This window comes from Phalacrocorax aristotelis, chromosome 3 (assembly GCF_949628215.1).
Source record: "Phalacrocorax aristotelis chromosome 3, bGulAri2.1, whole genome shotgun sequence".
Taxonomy (NCBI): Eukaryota; Metazoa; Chordata; class Aves; order Suliformes; family Phalacrocoracidae; genus Phalacrocorax; species Phalacrocorax aristotelis.
In genome coordinates, this window is record NC_134278.1 from 64,421,772 (window position 1) to 64,439,406 (window position 17,635).

The window sequence follows — 17,635 nt, forward strand, 5'->3', positions numbered from 1 at the left end:
ACCAGAAAGAAATAAAGGGGTGAGCTAGCCGTCTGACCTACCCCATCACGTAACTCTCTGGACACTGAAAGCAGCACCAAGAAGTGTGTTAGTTCAGTCTTTCATCCTCTTAAGCTGCCATGGGACTGCACCTCAAAGGGACACAACATACTGGACTCTTCCAGCAGTCCTACTTATTGAGAGAAAGTGCATATAGAAATGGATTTTCTGATCCTCTTACCCTACTTAGCACTCCAGCTAGAGGGAAGCAGCAGTATACTCTTAGCAGGAGGATAATTCTCTTTTCTGATATTGATGTGCATATTCCAGTAACTGTCACATTACTTGTACTTATTTATTTATCAGCATTAAAGATTATTTTAAAATATGCCATGTCAGCTAGGCCTTTTAGTGTTGGAAGACAGTTCTATGCAGAAGTATGGCTAGAAATTACTACGGCAGTAGCTCTAAATCAATAGCTTCAATTCATAATGGGTAAGGAATAAATAATTTCTTATGAATCTAATTAAATCCTGAAGACAGGCACCTGCCAGTTTGCAACCAACCACAGCATAAACTGAAATCTGCTAAGGCTTGGGAACTCTGCCTACCAGGGAATTTTTTTCCACTGCAGCTACTATTAAAGTACTTGAACAGAGAAGAAACAGAGACAAAATACCAGGTTGTCAACACACTAACCATTCAAAGCAGACACACTTCTAGGACACTGCAGAAAAATAACCAAAATGCAAGCAGTTAAGCAACAAAAGGGACTGGACGTTTTCCAGTTACACACCCATCTGGCAGGGTTTGCTACAGAAGCTCTTCCTTTAGATTAGTCCATTTTCCTAGCACTCGTTGCATTTTAGCCTTCTTGCATCAGCTGGAAAAGGGAGATCATGGGTTCTGGTAGCAGAATTACTGGCAAGAATCCTTATTTTCTTGCTTCTTTTGTGGAACATTTTTAGAATGCATACTTTTAACACTTTCTCCATTTTCCTCAAAATTGTGAAATACATCCAAGTGTGTTGAGGTATTTAAACCAAGTTAAAAACACTTCACACTTAATGACCTCCACAAGCTTGTTATTAAGTCTCAAAGAAATAAGTGCGTCAAGTAAGGCTTCAATACAAGCTCTTCGAGTGGCACCTAAATCCAGCCCATGAGACACTTGAAAACTCATCTGCAAACAGATATTTCTGCCATACACCTTAAGACTGGTCCAGCAAAAGGCTGCTAGCACAGCTGGGCAGGACTGCATCGTGCAGTCTTGACCCTGGACAGTGCTGCCCAAATAGGATCCAGCCTAGGAGAAGGCTTGTCCCGAATCCAGCATATACCACCCATCCCCAGCTCTAGCCCAGGCCAGAGAGCTTCCTCCCTCACGCTGAGAGGTTGAGGAATTACTTTCCTCTCCAGCTACAGACCTGGCCTCAGCAACGCCACACGAAGTTCAGACTTCACCACCAGAGATAGCCTTCTATGGCTGTAATAAGTCAGGGTATCCACATGCTGCCCTTGGTCTGTGAGAGCAAGAAGAAAAAAAACCACCACCAAAAAACAAACAAATCAGTCCTCTGCTCACTCTGATATAGGGGTAGGAAAGAACATCATCCCTCAGGAACAGGCCAGAAGCAGGCAGTGCTGCAAGATTGCAGCACTTCCTCAAAGGTAACAGCATTGGATGCATCAGCCCTCATCCCACAACAAAGATAATGCCTTTTTTCCCCTCACCCCTTTAGAGCTGCAGCAGTAGGGATCATGCTTTTCCCCCCCTCTACTGGCACCCTTTCAAAAAAATAATAAATCCTGTTTTGTACAGGATATTTTGGAAGCGCCACGTTTTTTCTTGTTTGGGCTGCAATCTCTCCTATGCTTCATATGTGAAACACTCGCTATACCCAGAGTTGTTACTCCTGGTTAATAAATCAGAAAAATCCCCAAATTCAGTGACAACCCTGAACAACATAAAAGGAATAAAACACTCCAACAGAAATAAAATTAAACTGGAACCACCAAGATTGAGTTGTACAGTCTCAAAATAATAAAAAAAAACCAAATCACAAATCTTTAAGAAGTTCTGTTCCTCTCCTAATTAACATACACTCGTAAAACACAGTTGTGGAAGGCAGAGTCATATGGGCTTCACTATCTTGAAATGTAAATAATATACAAATACTGAATGAAGTGATTGGGGAAGTATGCCTCCTGAAATAAGTTTCATCATCATAAGAAAAGAAAAGAGTTTCTGCACAGCAGTTTGCATGATTTGTAAGGTCACTGAAAACCCTTGTAAGAGACTACATGTTAAAGGACTCCAAGTATCATATGAAGTATATTAGTTATTATATGAAGTACCAGTGGAGTTCAGCTCTGCAGAAAACAAAAATTGAAACTGACCTCAAGAAAACAGAGAGCATAAATAAAAAAGGACTTCAGTTTATTTACACAGGTAACAGCCACCTCTTTTCGAGTGACAGTGATCGGGACAGTGTCACTGAGCCTTTTGCAATTGCACCTGACCCAGGAATGGTAACAGTGTTCGGAACTGACCAAATTCCACTCCTAAGGAGACTTGGAAGGATTCCCAGTTCTTCACACCAACTGCCTGGCAAAAACTTCTCATTTCCAACTGTGATCTGGAAGACAAGGTTACATTCTGGAGGCAAATAGCTTCTGCCCCTCTCCACAGGTGCCACACGTCACTTCCACTGATGGCACAAACTGCAAGGAGCGAGTGAAGACAAGATGCAGCACCCAACTAAAAACCTGGCTTTCACCAGCATGCCGTGTCATTGCCAGCACATGGAAGCAGAACCTTTGGTCAGCACACATATGTTCAGATTAATGTCAATCCACTTTCACATGAATCACCCATCAGGTTCCTGGAGAAAAGGCTGAGAAACCTTATCTTTGATACTGCACTGAGAGGCAGTAACAAACCAACAGAACACAAGATCACGGCATACATGTAGCATGTTTTTCTTCAGGTATATTTTTCCAGAGGGAAGAAGCAGTACTGTCATGCTTTTCGAAGCATGTGTAGCTGTAAAAATCTTATTGAAGGTGGAGCAGTGGAAGTAGGAGCTTTTAATCTTACCGGTGTGCCTCTGTGGTGACAAGCACTTCACTACTGTGTCAATGTAACTGGATAAATTTATCCCAAGCACGAGGGGCCCCACTTCAGAACCATAAATGAATTCCTACAGCAGTACAAGAATTCCCGTCTTGGTGCATCACTGAGTCTTCCTTGTTCACACCCAGGGCTTTCTGTGCTATGGTCAGACTTGCACACTGCAGAACACACTTCCTTTGGAAGCACGTAAGTCCACGGGAAGGTGCTGGAGGACTTTCAACTCTTGATAATTAATTAACCTGCACCTTCACACTTCAGACTGCTGGTTTCAGTCTGCAGTTCTTAGTAAGCCAGAAAGACTGTACTAAAAGCAGCAGTATACATCTATCAGACAGATATCGTGTAAAGGGGAAGAAGATCAGATAAAACTCTCTGCAAGAGCTGCAGACAACTATTCTGTGAAGACATCACTGAAAAGCTGTCTTCACCAGTGAAAGCACCAGCTGCTTACTCACCCAGAGTGCACCCTCTGCAAGAGACATCCAGAGATGCCATCCACAAGCAAGTCCCAGAGCAACTAATTTACTTTATTACAGTAAGAGAAAAATGCAGAGCCAAATTCTTACAAGGGTATCTAGTTCCTAAATGAAAACATAAGTTTCTTGTGGGATCTGAAAGAGTACTGACTCCCACTGACTTCAAATGAGTCAGTCTGTGGGAAATCTTTAAGTGCCATTTAAGTACACATCCCAAAGGTTTGAATAAAGGCAGACATGATTTAGAAGAGAATCCAACTCTGGCATGCCGTTGTTAGTAGTTGATCAGCAGCTCTTCATAACTGAAAGAAGGATCACATCTGCACCAGTCAGGGAATAAATTTGGTCTATATTATTTTGTTTCCTCTGAGACTAAAAAGAAGCAGCCTGTGCTTGTGTGTCAAGCTCAGCCTGAGGTTCATTTTCTCTTGGAATGCAAACAATTACAAACTTCTTACAGAAATCTACCCATCAGTGATTACCAGAAAATTCCCCAATTGTCAAAACAGATTTTGCTGTCATCTGTCACACACACGTTCTGCTGTACAAGATGACTTCACTGACTGCTTCATATGTCTTAACAAATGCTGTATTTCTGAGTATGTCTGTACTGTTGAATGTAAACCCCCAGAGAAGCCATACAAAATAAGCGGTAGGAGACTAATGCGGAAACTAGATGTTCAGGGACACGCTAAAGCGGGGAGCCTACAATGAAAGATGGGAATCCCAGCAATAACTTCCATTTTATTAACGACAAATGTGCAAAATCCCTATCATTGTTGAGCCACTGAGGCTTTTTTAATTTCTTTGAGTATAACTTACAAATACAACTTGCAGGCTACCTATGCATGCAAATACAGTAGTCCTGACCAGTGACCGTTCCAAGGGGCTGGGGGAAAAAAAGGAAAAGTTTTAAGAGACCGGCACTACAGAATACACTTAAAACTCAGCTTTTATCTACTGAGGGTCAAAAGAAAATGAACGGTCCTACAACAAACTTTTACTTGCTTACCTGGATTTTATTTAAGACCATAACTGACAGGAAAAATTTACTGAAGATAATGGTGCTAAATGATGCATTAAGGCCTTTTCTACTTTTCACTTGATCCTTTAGGCTTTAACACAATTTGTTTCATTCTGTTGTCACTTGCTACATTTACAGCTTTTTGTATCATGCTTCTTTACTTTAGAAAGCAACTAAGAAGAGAAGTCAAATCCTTACCATGGCTGCAGTAAATTCAGGAGTCATTTCTGAATGGCACATCCTGTTCAGAGCTACAGAAATGCAAACTGGAGAAAAATCAGTCACAGGCTTTCTTTTGCATTACTCTTCAAAAAGCATTTATCAAGCCCCATTTAGCCTTTTCTCCACTGAGGAATACAGTTTCATAATGTCTGTTCATAAGGATGCCTCACAATGAGTTTTACATATTTTCTGTAGTTTAAGAGACCCTAAAAATTTCATAACCTGCATTTCCCCCACCACTTCAAACACTATGCATCACACGGTATTTGAAAACTAGCTCTAACACTCTGATGCGCTTAACAGACAAGGTAGCATTTCAAAAGCCTGTAACTTCTAATAATCCAATAAAAGCCTGGATGTGGACTGTCTATCCAGGTGTCTCACTGATATCACTGGGAGATTTAGTAAATAAGCGCTGCAAGAGCATACCCTTAATATTATTTACATTATAGAATGGCTGGAAATTCACACTGGCATCAGGGCCTCTCTGCCCAGGGCACCCACGCTAGATGCTCTGCAAGCCCCAGAAGAGGCCCCAGGAAGCTCCTGCTGTACAGCAGAGCACCGAACAGCTATGACAGGCCAGTGACTAAGTTTGAAAGAGAACCCAGGCCTCACAGCACACATATATCCACTCCATACACGCCCTCCATATATCTGCTTGCTCTGCCTACTTCATACAGAAATTGATGGGATATTTGTCTTCTAGTCACCAACTGACAAGTCGCCTGATGGAAGTTAAGCATACAGTACCAATATTGGAATCTGTTTTAAAAATTTACAGCTGGTCCAGCAATGGAAATATTTGTGAATATGTTGTTTCAAACCCTGTAATTTCATGATAAATTCAGAAGTTATCCACTAGCACTAACTATGAACAGACAAAAGAAACTTTATATCAGCATTTTTTTTTCCAGGCTCATCATCATCGTTTTTGTTGTAGTTGTAGATCATATTCAGGTGCTTCAGAATGAAATATTATTTTATGTTGAAGATGTGCCATGCATTTGTTTGCAGTTTCTAATGCTGACTCCTAGTAGAGTCCAGAATCAATATCTAGTGTCAAAAGGAGCTTTGTAACCCACCCTATTTCAATGTTACAATACACACTATGCATTCAGACACAAAGATTCTGTACTCATAATACATCACACCCCTGGTATGTCTGTATAGCCTGGTATGGCTATAATCATCAACTCTATTCTGCATACCATCTGCATTATTAAATTACTCTGCATTTCTTGCTCCAACTCATCACTTGCAACACAGTGCTGCTGAAATGCTGAAAGTTCTTTCAACATGAGTTCCACCGACACTGAAACTAGACTTTTTTTTTTAAGTAGTTGCCCTTGACACTGAAACTGGACAAGAATAATGCATCAGGATAATTTCTTCTGCTACATAACAAGAACTATCATTTGGAACAGGGATTCTCAAGTCATGATGCTATAGAAACAGCACCAGTGATTCAGCAGCACCTGGGGCAACGCGGGGTGTCAGGGTATAAAAAGTAAAGTGAGTGATGGATGCAAGTGCTGCATAATGTCAGAAAGCATGTGCAGTATTTCAAGTGTCTGACAAAACTCTGTTAGTGAAATGAAAGAGTAATAATCAGAAAGTACAGAGAAAAAGGTGGTAAGAAAACCTAATCGTTCCGAGAGACACTGTGGAGTAGAATAAAGCTTGCAGTTACTCTACCTCTGGTAGTGGTTTTTTACTCCCACACACAGATAGTATGGTAGGAAGCCTTTTTCTACTGGGGAAGACATTTACATCAACTGCCAGTATCAAGAACATCAGTTTTGAAAATAACATCACCTCATCCGGGTTTAAGACAAGAGTCTGCATTAGTATGTCACAATCACAGAACTTCCAGGAAATTTATATAAAAGCATAAATCACGAAAAAAAAGCAGTATCATCGAATTCAGCATATTTAGAGAAAAACAGGAAGAAGCTTCAAGAATGCAACTGAACCCCAGTACTGCTTCAGTGCATTTCTGTGTGCCTGTAAATATTTATAAATGCACAATCCACAAATGCTCTGTAAAGTCTGCAGAAACAATTTAGGTGTAGAACATCTTCCAAGCAAAGTTCACTTTCACACAAGCGACTGTACTGGCTCTCTGAAGACTTCGTCATTTTGTATGCCAAGATTCTCCCCAAGCACATTGCACAATACGTTTCTAAGCCCAGGCAGCTGACACTGACAACTTCTAGCCCAAGCCCACATGAATTCTAAAAGCAATGATGCTGAATTCTAGAAACAATGATAAGAGGCTAAACCCATTTTATTATCTGTTATTTAATGAACTCTACTTCAGTCAATCATTTCTGTTATTGGGAATTCCCTCAATAGCCCCACACAACAGTGTTAGTACGAAATATTATAAGGCCTATTGATTCATAAAACTTGTGCATAAGAAGCTGAAGAAAAGCAAATTCCCTAGTATAATGCAACATTAAAGTTACAATGAGAGATTTGTATGACAAGCACATCATTCAAGCTGTTTAGCTTAAGAACCATCCTAAAACAAAAGAGTGTACAGATTAGAGAACCCAGATCCTCCTCAGTCACCACCTGCATGATCTTTCTTATCTTCCATTGGTCCCTCTGAGCTTGTACACAAAAGTCAGAATGCTTGATAGTGTGCTTCTGACAAATTACTATTCTTCAAAAAAATAATTTTGCAGCTTAATTCTGTGGCCTAATCTTGCAAGGCAGACAAGCAGGAGGAACACACTCCTGAAGATACTAAACAAATGATCCCTCCATCAGTGCACTACAAGTCAACACAAGTTTCTCCAAAAGATGGTGCAAGGTACTCCAGAATAAGACAGAATTCCAGTAAGGTTCCTCTCTAACTCCTTAAGATATATCTCCCCAAAAGTATGAGATTACTAACCTCTTCATGGAGAAAGAGCACAGCTTCCACCTCTACAGTACAGTACTCTACAGGTCATTCCAAAAACCTCTATTAGTTATTCCCGGTTTTGACACTGGTACACCACTTGTCTTGCTAGTCAACTGAACACTCACCCCTAACTTACCCTGCCCTTTAAAATCAATACAATTTAGAAGTAAATATCAGATGACAAGTCAAATGAGGTATTTCTTTAATCGACAAAAATCTGCCTAATCCTGAAAGCCTGGGTGAAGAAATTTGCTTGACTTAGAGCACCTCCCTCCCATGAAGAGCTGACCCAGCCTACCAATTTATGCTTTTTTCCTTTTATGATACTTCTACCTTTTTTTCTTTTTCTAAAACAGAGCTAGACAGACTGGAGAGCTGGGCAATCACCAACCGTATGAGGTTTAACAAGGGCAAGTACCGGATTTTACACCTGGGGGCACGGCAACCCTGGATGTACATACAGACTGGGGAATGAGAGGCTGGAGAGCAGCTCTGCAGGGAGGGATCTGGGGTTCTGGCCGACAGCAAGCTGAACATGAGCCAACAGCGTGCCCTGGCAGCTAAGAGGGTCAACTAAGTCCTGGGGTGCACCAAGCACTGCACTGCAGCCAGGCGAGGGAAGTGATTGTCCCGCTCTGCTCTGCGCTGGCGTGGCCTCACCTCGAGTACTGTGTGCAGTTTTGGGTGCCACAGTACATTAAGGATACAAAGCTGCTAGAGAGTGTCCAGAGAAGGGACAGGAAGTTGGTGAAGGGTTTAGAGAAACTGTATGAGGAACGGCTAAGGTCACTTGGTTTGTTCAGCCTGAAGGAGACTGAGGGGAGACCTCATCACAGTCTGCAGCTTCCTCACAAGGGAAGTGGGAGGGGCAGTTGCTGATCTCTTCTCTCTGGTGACCAGTGATAGGACCCGAGGGAATGGCAGGAAGATGTGCCAGGGGAGGTTTAGGTTAGATATTAGGAAAAGGTTCTTCACGCAGAGGTTAGTGGAACACTGGAACAGGCTCCCCAGTGAGGCAGTCACAGCACCAAGCCTGATGCTGTTCAAGAAGCACTTGGACAACGCCCTCAGAGATATGGTGTAAAGTTGGGGTTGTCCTGTGCAGGGACAGGAGTTGGACTTGATCCTTGTGGATCCCTTCCAACTCAGGACATTCTATGATACTATGAAAACACTCCGGTCACCTAGTCCTTGATGCTTTTGTGTAACACAAAATGACTGTGCAGAGATCTGCACAGAAAGCAAATCATCCTAATTTCAACTGCCTAAAAAAGAGGGGAAAAAGGAAAAAAGAAAAAGAATGTTCACCTAATCAAAACAAACTCTTAAGTACTCTATACTCATTTATGGCTCAGTTTTCAAAAAGAACTGAGAAATTAAAAAAATGAACAGGATATGCAGATCTGGTCATTATAATGTAGAGAAAATACCATTTAATTAAAAATATCAATGGTTATAGTAACTTTTAAAACACCATGACCACCTATTGCCTTGTCAAAAGGTTTTCCTGCTATTTCTGGCACACATCTAATCGCTTGACTCTTTAAACATTCCTGAACTGTTTAGAAATTAACCTGAATTTAAGAGAGACCTGCAATTCATCTGCAGCAGCTTAATAAAACTGGGTGGGGGGGAAGGGGGAAGAAAAATTCCAAGTATCCTCTTCATGAAGGAAAAAAAGCTGATCAAACCCAGATACATTGAGGTTTGCAAGAAACTAGACTAGATTTTCCTTTCCTCACTGTCCTAAGTGGAGGAAAATGTAATAAATGTTGAAATCTCTATTTTTGTCCAACACTTTTCCAACAGTTTCTAGGGCTGATTTGCCACTTACTTCTCAAGAAGCAATTTTTCTGCTGAAATCAAGCAGAATTTAAACTGTGCAAGCAGAAATGCTAGAATAGGCTCATTCTTAATATTCAGTGCTTGAATGGTTCAATTATATATAGCTGAGACCTACTCACTAGTCATATGCATTGCTAATTACGTCTCAGCATTTAAGGACCATCCGCTGACCGAAGCTGGCAGAAGAAGATTATTAATAGGCTAATCTACATTTAGAGCGGATGATGAGTATTTACATCTGAGATTAGATTTTATTTAATACTCCTTGAAGTTCTCTTTGAAGCAGTGAAAGGCATGAAGTGAACCTACAACAGAGATCACCAAGAGTTCAGACCATGTTGTACAAAGCAGAAACAAGATACTAAAAGGGGAAGGACTGATGATGGACAGATACATTATACTGTATTTCTTCCCCCATCACAGTCGGTTATATGCATTACAAGAGTTGACGGTTATTGTTTTCTCATTCAAACACAGTTATAAGCTTGGTTTACCAAACTTTCATGAAATCACATCACTTCTTATTCTCGTAACTTAGTTGGCCTTTACACTGGGTCCAGTAAGACTTCATACCTTGAATAAGGCCAATTAACCATTACTTAATTTGAAAGTGCTTCCACTGCTAAATTCTTATTTGACATTCAGTCATGCTGTACTATTTTCATATGCTGTATTATTTAAATAATGTACTGTGTATACATTTTTTAATCAATATCACTCACTAATAGCATCTTTGATCACTGAAAGCACACAGTAAGAGAGAGGACAAGAAGGGGAATAGGGCAGGGGTTTAGGTCATTTACAAATGCTCCCCCCCAGCACCACCCTGTTAAAGTAGTCGGGGGGGGGGGGGGGAAATCTGTGCAATAGTTACATCCCCCATGACCATTTTGGTTTTGTTCCCTACACTTCTCCCCACTTGCATTCTTCAGCTTATACAGCTTCTATACTTAAACACTGTTCGGTTCCTAATCTGAGAGCCGTTTTTTAGCTAGCTTCAAGTTTCTGAAGAACAATCAGTTCTTAAAAATTTATAGAGAGAGAGTGTGTAAGATGCAACAGGAATAAAGAAACAAGCATGAAAACTCAAAGATCCTTCTAGACCTAAGTTCAGCCTTAGAGTTAGCAGGACAACATAGTCTTGGGATTGCAGCTGGTTTATGACTCGGCAGCTCAGACAGCACAGAGTGCATGCGGAGCCGACACAAACTTTTACATCCTGCTCTCTTCAGTCCAGGAGCTGGGTGCTTCTCTCCTGGTTCTGTACATGTTTATTGGCTTTGCTACTAAAGCAGAATGGCAAAGTACTTTTCCTGTTTTGCAATACTTTTACTAAATCCCAACAGCCAAACAGTACCGAAAGAAAAAGTAATGTTTTCACATTTACAGTTTGCTCAAAAGACTTTGAAGTAAGCAAATTATATTACATAAGTGCGCAGTTATGTAGCACTATATGCCAGACGCCTACTGCCAGATTTAAAAGGGGCCCTCAAGTCAAATCTCCCATTACAAGAAAAGACTCTGTGAACTACTGAGACCCCACCTATTGCACATCTCAGAGTCTAAAAATTAACCAACATAAGAGGCACAAAACGACAGATAATTCAACTCTGTGAGCCTCACTATGCAACAGCTTTCACAACAGAACCAGAAGAGACTCTGAGGTTTCATCCACCCTGGAAAGAAGAGGTGTCAGGGTGCTTGAAATCTGAAGTCCCTCTTACCTATGTGTGAAGAGTAAAGGATCTATAATGAAGCTCTATGGCCTCCCTATTTCCACCTGCAAGGACAGCTCCTCTGACTTCTGAGAATGTTACCTCTAATGACACAGCTCTGCAAGAGGCACAAGGGATAAGCTGCAACTGCACGCTTCAGAATCGCCCACTTCACTGAACCGAACGCAGCAGTCCATGAGGAAAAACTTGCAGAGTTGTAAAGAGATGACGTGCATATGCATGTCTGTGCTGAAGAGTCTTTTGTGGAAGCTGGCTACAATCCCACCAGGTTTTTTTTCCTCTCACCCTTCCTGCCTCCCCAGGAGAGAGGGAAACTACAACATCAGCCAAAACTTTTTAAATGCTTCTTTTTTGTATGTGTTTCACATATGCAAAGACCATGCCACACAATAAGCTAAAAAATTGCAGGTCAGGTCAATCTCCTGCCTCTGATTTTTTTAAGGCAAAAACACATTAATTCAGTACTATCATTTTAGTTGTATGAAGTCTTTCCAAGTCTAGTAAGCAGGCTTGTTTATTCTATGTTCATATCATGAATCTGTCAATAAAATAAAAAAAAAAAACCACAGGGGAAAGCTTTTTCTCATTATTTTTAAAAATGAGGCCAGGTAAATCATAACACACAGCCTCGGGTCACCAGACCTTCGAATGAAGGCGTTACAACTTTATCGCCGGGAAAGCTGGTGAACCGGGGTGAGAAGATGCAGCACAGGGCATTCACACCAACTAACTGCATCGGTGCACGTAGCTCTTTGTTCAAGCCCATCCACCATAAATTTTTTATGCAACCAATATCTGGAGCACAAACAGACGGAGCGTCCCAGATACTGTGTCAGCACAAAGAAACCATCGGGCTTCGCGGCCGGGGCCAAATCTACTTTTCAAAGCTCCCGGGGCCTGCCAGCTCCTGCCTGTCTCAGCCAGAGCTCAGCCTCTTAGTAAAAACTTGCATCCCTGCGCTCTGTTGGGAGACTGGGAGAAAACAGCCAGGTCACGTTTAACCCACAGGTTAAAAAAAAAAATCACAAGGGCTGATTCACAGCACACTTGCTCACAGAGTTTCTTCTCCAAATCACGTTAGCGGGGAACGGGGGGGGACGACACATAACAACAACAACAACAAAAAAAGAGGCTCTGACGCACTTTTGCCTCTCCCGGTAATCGCCGCGACCGCCCGGAGGGTGTCACCGACACCCGGGGGCAGCAGCGGGGACACCCCGGGTTGGGGGGGGGGGGGGGGGGGGAAAGCAGCCCCCGGAGCCGGTGAGGGCCGCGCCTGCTCCCGCCGCCCCGCGGTGAAGCCAGGGCGGCCCGGGCCGGCGGGGTGACGGCGAGCCCGGGCCGAGGCGCTCCCCCCGCGGCGGCCACCAGCCCCGGCAAGTCGGTTCTCACCCGCGTTGTAGAAGCGGTCCAGCACCGCCGTCTCGCCGAAGTCGAGCTTGCCGAAGTGCAGGGTCTCCAGCGCGGCCCCCACCACCTCGCACGCCTCTCGCAGGCTCTGCAGGGCGCCGCTCTCCGCCGCCAGCAGCGGCCCCTGGCTCGCTTCGTTGATCACGTAGGTGACGGCGGTCCGCCTGCCGCCACCCTTGGCCCGTGCCGAGATGCCCGGGCCCCCGCCGCCGCCGGCGCCGTCCTCAGCCCAGAGGGTGCCGGGTGGCGGCGCGGCCAAGTCGGGCAGGAGGCTGCGGCCGCCGCCGTCGGCCCCTTGCGCCCGCCTGCCGAGCGCCTCCTCGCAGGGGGTTCCGCCGCCGCCGGGAGGGCTGGGTACGGGCAAGCTGATGATCCCCTCGCTGCCGTCGCTCATCCCGGCGGAGGAGCAGCCGCCGCCGCCGCGCCGCGGCGCGTCCCGGACTATGGTGCGCTGGCCGGGGTTAGGCGGATGCCATGCTGCGCCGCCCGCCCCGGAGCGGCCCCACCGAGCTCCTGGAGGGGAGAAGCGGCCGGGCTGAAGCGAGGAGCTCCCCCTCGGGCGCTAGCGAAGGCTGCCGAAAGCGGGAAGACGAGCGCAGCCTCCTGCGGTGCCCGCCGCCGGTACCATGGCGCGCCGCTCCCTTCTCCCCCACACCTGCGAGACCACCCGGCGAGCCCACCCCAGGCAGCCCGGCGTCCTTCTCCAGCTGCCCCCAGGACCTCGCTCTTCCTCCGGCCGCTCGGCTCCGCGGGCGAAATTACTCGGCCGCGGGGAGGAACCACCTGTAGGATCGCTCTCCGGCGCCCCCGCTTCAGCCGAGCGACAGCTGCGAAGCCACGGGCAGCGCGGGCTGAGGCGGCCCCAGCGCCGGGCACCGCCCTCCGGCCCCGCCTCCGGACAGAAATAACACACCCCGCCCCCCCCCCGCGGCATCCCGGTCCCCTCGCGTCCCGCGTGGGAGTTCTGGGGATGGCTGAGCCACGCCGCGTCCCCATGAGGAGTCTTCCTTTCCCCTCGGGGCCGGCTGTAGCCCCCACAGGGCTTTTCCGGCCGGTGGGGAGCCCCCTCCCGGCAGTCCCCGCGCCCCGGGCCGCCCTGTGAGGGGACGGTGCTCCCGCCAAGCCGCCGCTAGCGGCGGCCCCCGGGGGACTGAGGGTGGCCTTTCCCGCTGCCTCCCGCGGAGCTTTGGGATTTTTAGTATTCCCCCCCGCCGGTTAAACGAGGGGGCCACGGTTGCGCCTCCCCAACGTGGAAACTCACCCGCGGGCCCTGTAAGTCCCCCTGGGGTCTGCAGACCTTCCGCCTGACCTAAATGAGCCTGCGTTTGCACGAAGCTAGGTCGTGCCTAACGGCTCGGCATTAAGCCTCGTCCTGTTAAAGGGATTTTTGCCATTTACTGCCTTTTTTTTTTTTTTTTAATTATACACGTGCCCTAACTAGCTTGTCATGAGTACGGGCTTTGGGTGTTCGCGCGGGGTTGAGAGCAGTGCCAGGATTTAATAATCGCTGGCCCTTCTTTTCTACTGTTACACCCATCTAAACCTCCCTCCGTGTTCCCAAACGGTTTCAAGTTCACGGGAGGGTTTGTGGCTGCTTTCACTAGTATCAGCCTCAGGCTTTTCAAGTGCTGTGCCTGGAAACCAGTAAACTACCCTTGTATGTTGATTAAATATGTCGGTTTCTTATATTCACCTGGAATCTGCTTGTCAAGAACAGTCGAGAATTTTGTAATTAACAACAATGCTGCTTCATGGAAAAGCACACTAGTTGGAATAACTAGCATGTGGCCAAAAGCTGTGCTAGCTTTGTATGGTAGGCCACCCAGTCAAGGAAGATTTTTTTCACATCCTTCAACATGTGAAAAAATACATAATATGGAGGGAGAACACCCCAAACATTCAGATTATTTGCAGGCCAAGAGTGAACCTCTAAGGAATTCAAAATGGATTTGAAAAGGAAATGATGTTGAGACTTCTGCAGTCTGTTTTTGAATGCAAATACTGTGAAATCGGATGATGTATTTAAATTTTTTTTAGTGGGGTTTTCTACTAAATAGGTACAGGAGAAAAGAAGGAAAAACAGTACTCTATGTATTTATAGTTATGTTTATATATCATATCAATAGGTCCATCCTGTTGAAATTGATCTCATTAAGACCAAACAACTGGTTGGCATGAAGCCTGCTCCTGTATCGCTGTTTTCCGTGACTTCTGTAGACAGAGGATCAATTCTGGAATAATTAGAAAAATTAGTCATTGCAGTACCTTCAGTAGGTCTGTTTGCTTTTACGTTGAGCTGTCCCCTTTTTCGATGAGATATGCCTGGCATTTGCTTCTGCTGATAAGAAACGGGTAAATGGGGTGGGAAGGTGACGAGCAAACTAAAGACTAATTTACAGGGAAAAGTTAATATTTGCTAATCTGCCAGATACAGTAGGTTATTGTTTCATGCTACAGTCTGAATAACAATCAGTGTTTTTCTAAATATTGTCATTTTACATAAAATGCAGAATCAGTGTTAATCCATTCAGCGCTGCAGTTACATCACCTTACAGGAAGCAAGAACAATATGTCTCTGTTGTTCTCGAGAACAGGCCGTGTTTGTCAAGTGCAGGAGGAAGTCTCAGGCTGAAGGGAGACGGAAGCAGCATGCTATTCCACTTAGCATTGCTGACTCGTGAGGCTTGCTTTGTTATTAACACCATGTCTATTCCAAATTAGTTAGTTTTTCTATTGATTTGGCTAGGAGTGAGGTTGGGTCCTAAACCAGGAAAAAAAAAATTAAAATGCCGTTGAATATCTGTCATGGTTTAACCCAGGCGACAACTAAGCACCACACAGCCACTTGCTCAGCTTCCCTCCCGCCCCCAGTGGGATGGGGGAGAGAATCAGAAAAAAAAATTAAAAGCCAGGGTCTGAGATGGTTTAATAGGGCGGCAGAGAAAGATGAAATAATACTACTAATAATAATGATAAACGAATATATGAAGCAGGTGATGCACAGTGCAATTGCTCACCACCAGCTGACCAATGCCCAGCCTGTCCCAAGCAGCAATCGCTGCCCCCTGGCCAACTCCCCCAGTTTATATGCTGAGCATGATGTCATATGGTGTGGAATATCCCTTTGGCCAGTTATGGTCAGCTGTCCCAGCCGTGTCCCCTCCCGGCTTCTTGTGCACCTGGCAGAATGTGGGAAGCTGAAAGTGTCTCTGACTAGTGTAAGCACTGCTTAGCAACAACTGAAACACCAGTGTGTTATCAATATTATTCTCATACTAAATCCAAAAGGCAGCACTGTTCCAGATACTAGGAAGAAAATTAACTCTATCCCAGCTGAAACTGGGACAATAACAAACACAAATTGCCCACATTTTTATAAAGTAAAAACATATCTTTTTGTCTGTTAACTCTTTGAGTGATCAGACATTTAGCAGCTCTCATGTTTTAATGTTTGATTAGGAGATGATAATTCAAAGGATTTTTTACAAACCAAAATAACACCCCATTTGTTATACAAAGTACACTTGCCTTGTTCACTTTTTTCTCAAGCGCTATAAAATTAACATCTTTAGCACCAGATGGTTTGCATATAATCATGATTCAGTATCGCCCTGTTCTGGCTCTGTTTTTTCTGACAACAAAAACTTGTAACAAGCAGTTAGCTGTAAATTTGTTGAAGTAACGACCCTCTCTTCGTTATATGTTTTTACAGCTATATGTCATTGGCCTCTAGGTTTCACCATAATTATAACATCCAAGCATTAGCCAAATTTTAGTTGCAAATATAAATGCAATTTTTGATGAGTGACAAACAACATATGACAGATGCCACAGGCTTGATTTAGCCACTCAAACTAGTGTAAACAACATGCAAGACCAAAAAAGGTAGTTCCAACGTATCCTGATTTATAGAGATGAAATTTAAAACATATGTGCATTTAACATAACTCTGTCCAAATTTTATTTTTCATGTTATTATGGCCATCAGTGTCTGGTAGAGGGACAAAAATTATTCTAGACCAATCTGCATTTTGGATTTTGTTTATGGTAGTGCTGATGGTATTGATAGAATGGACTAAAATACATCGCTACAGATATTGGGTTTAAAATGGATCCTAAATTTCATCCATACCTTAAAGCACTCATTTAACTACAGGATAATATATAGGAATGAGAGATTGGAGATACACTGTAAACTCTTCACCAATAAGCAGGACAAAGAAGTTTGCAGGAGGACAGTCCAGTATGCTTCAATTACGGGTGTAAAAAAAAACCAATGCAATGAAATTTGCAGATAGGAAAATCTGAATGACTTATTGAAAGTACATAGACTAAAGCAATATCTGTAAGCTTTAGACCAGACCTCTCACAAGCAGTAGAAATTATTAAACAGAAATAAAAATCTTGTTTCTAAAAATCGTCCTAAAAAGTTAGACTAAATGTATCACTGTAGACAATCAGAAGGAGCCTTTATGTTCGATAGAGAGAGGATGTACATGTTATGAGGCAGGCAGTTGCCAATCCTTAAAATTTAAAAATTTTAAATCTTTAAAAAGTGGTAAATCTATGATTACATTGAACATTAGAAGTGATATTTAAGCACAAAGGGGCAGGCAAATAGAGACTGGTGGCCACCGTGTAGGGATGCAGCTGATCATGGAACATGAGGAATCCGCTTACAAAATTATGCCATAAATGGCAGTCAGCAAAAACTGATGGAGCAATGTGGATACATCGTTGGGGATGGATATTTCATCAGTCAGCACTGTCCTTGGAGCCCTTGTCCTGTGAGCATAGTGATGAATGTGCACTGTTCTTGCTTCATACCCTTTTCCCCCACAACTGCTCTCACACTTCTTTCAAATCTCCTCGTCTAAATCTTCCTCTGCTCCA

The 17,635-nt window shown here is 44.0% G+C and overlaps 1 protein-coding gene across 2 annotated transcripts in view; it reads right to left on the reverse strand.

Annotated features, from left to right (window-relative positions):
- Window positions 1–13,298, reverse strand: part of MAP3K5 (mitogen-activated protein kinase kinase kinase 5) — a 109,140-nt gene extending 95,842 nt beyond the window's left edge. The window contains exon 1 of one of the 2 annotated variants that reach the window (XM_075087700.1): window positions 12,725–13,298. In XM_075087700.1, coding sequence (XP_074943801.1) covers window positions 12,725–13,136 — 412 coding nt within the window. In that variant the 5' untranslated portion in view covers window positions 13,137–13,298. The remainder of the gene's footprint in view (window positions 1–12,724) is intronic. The other variant, XM_075087699.1, reaches the window with a different exon arrangement.
- Window positions 13,299–17,635: the final 4,337 nt, after the last annotated feature.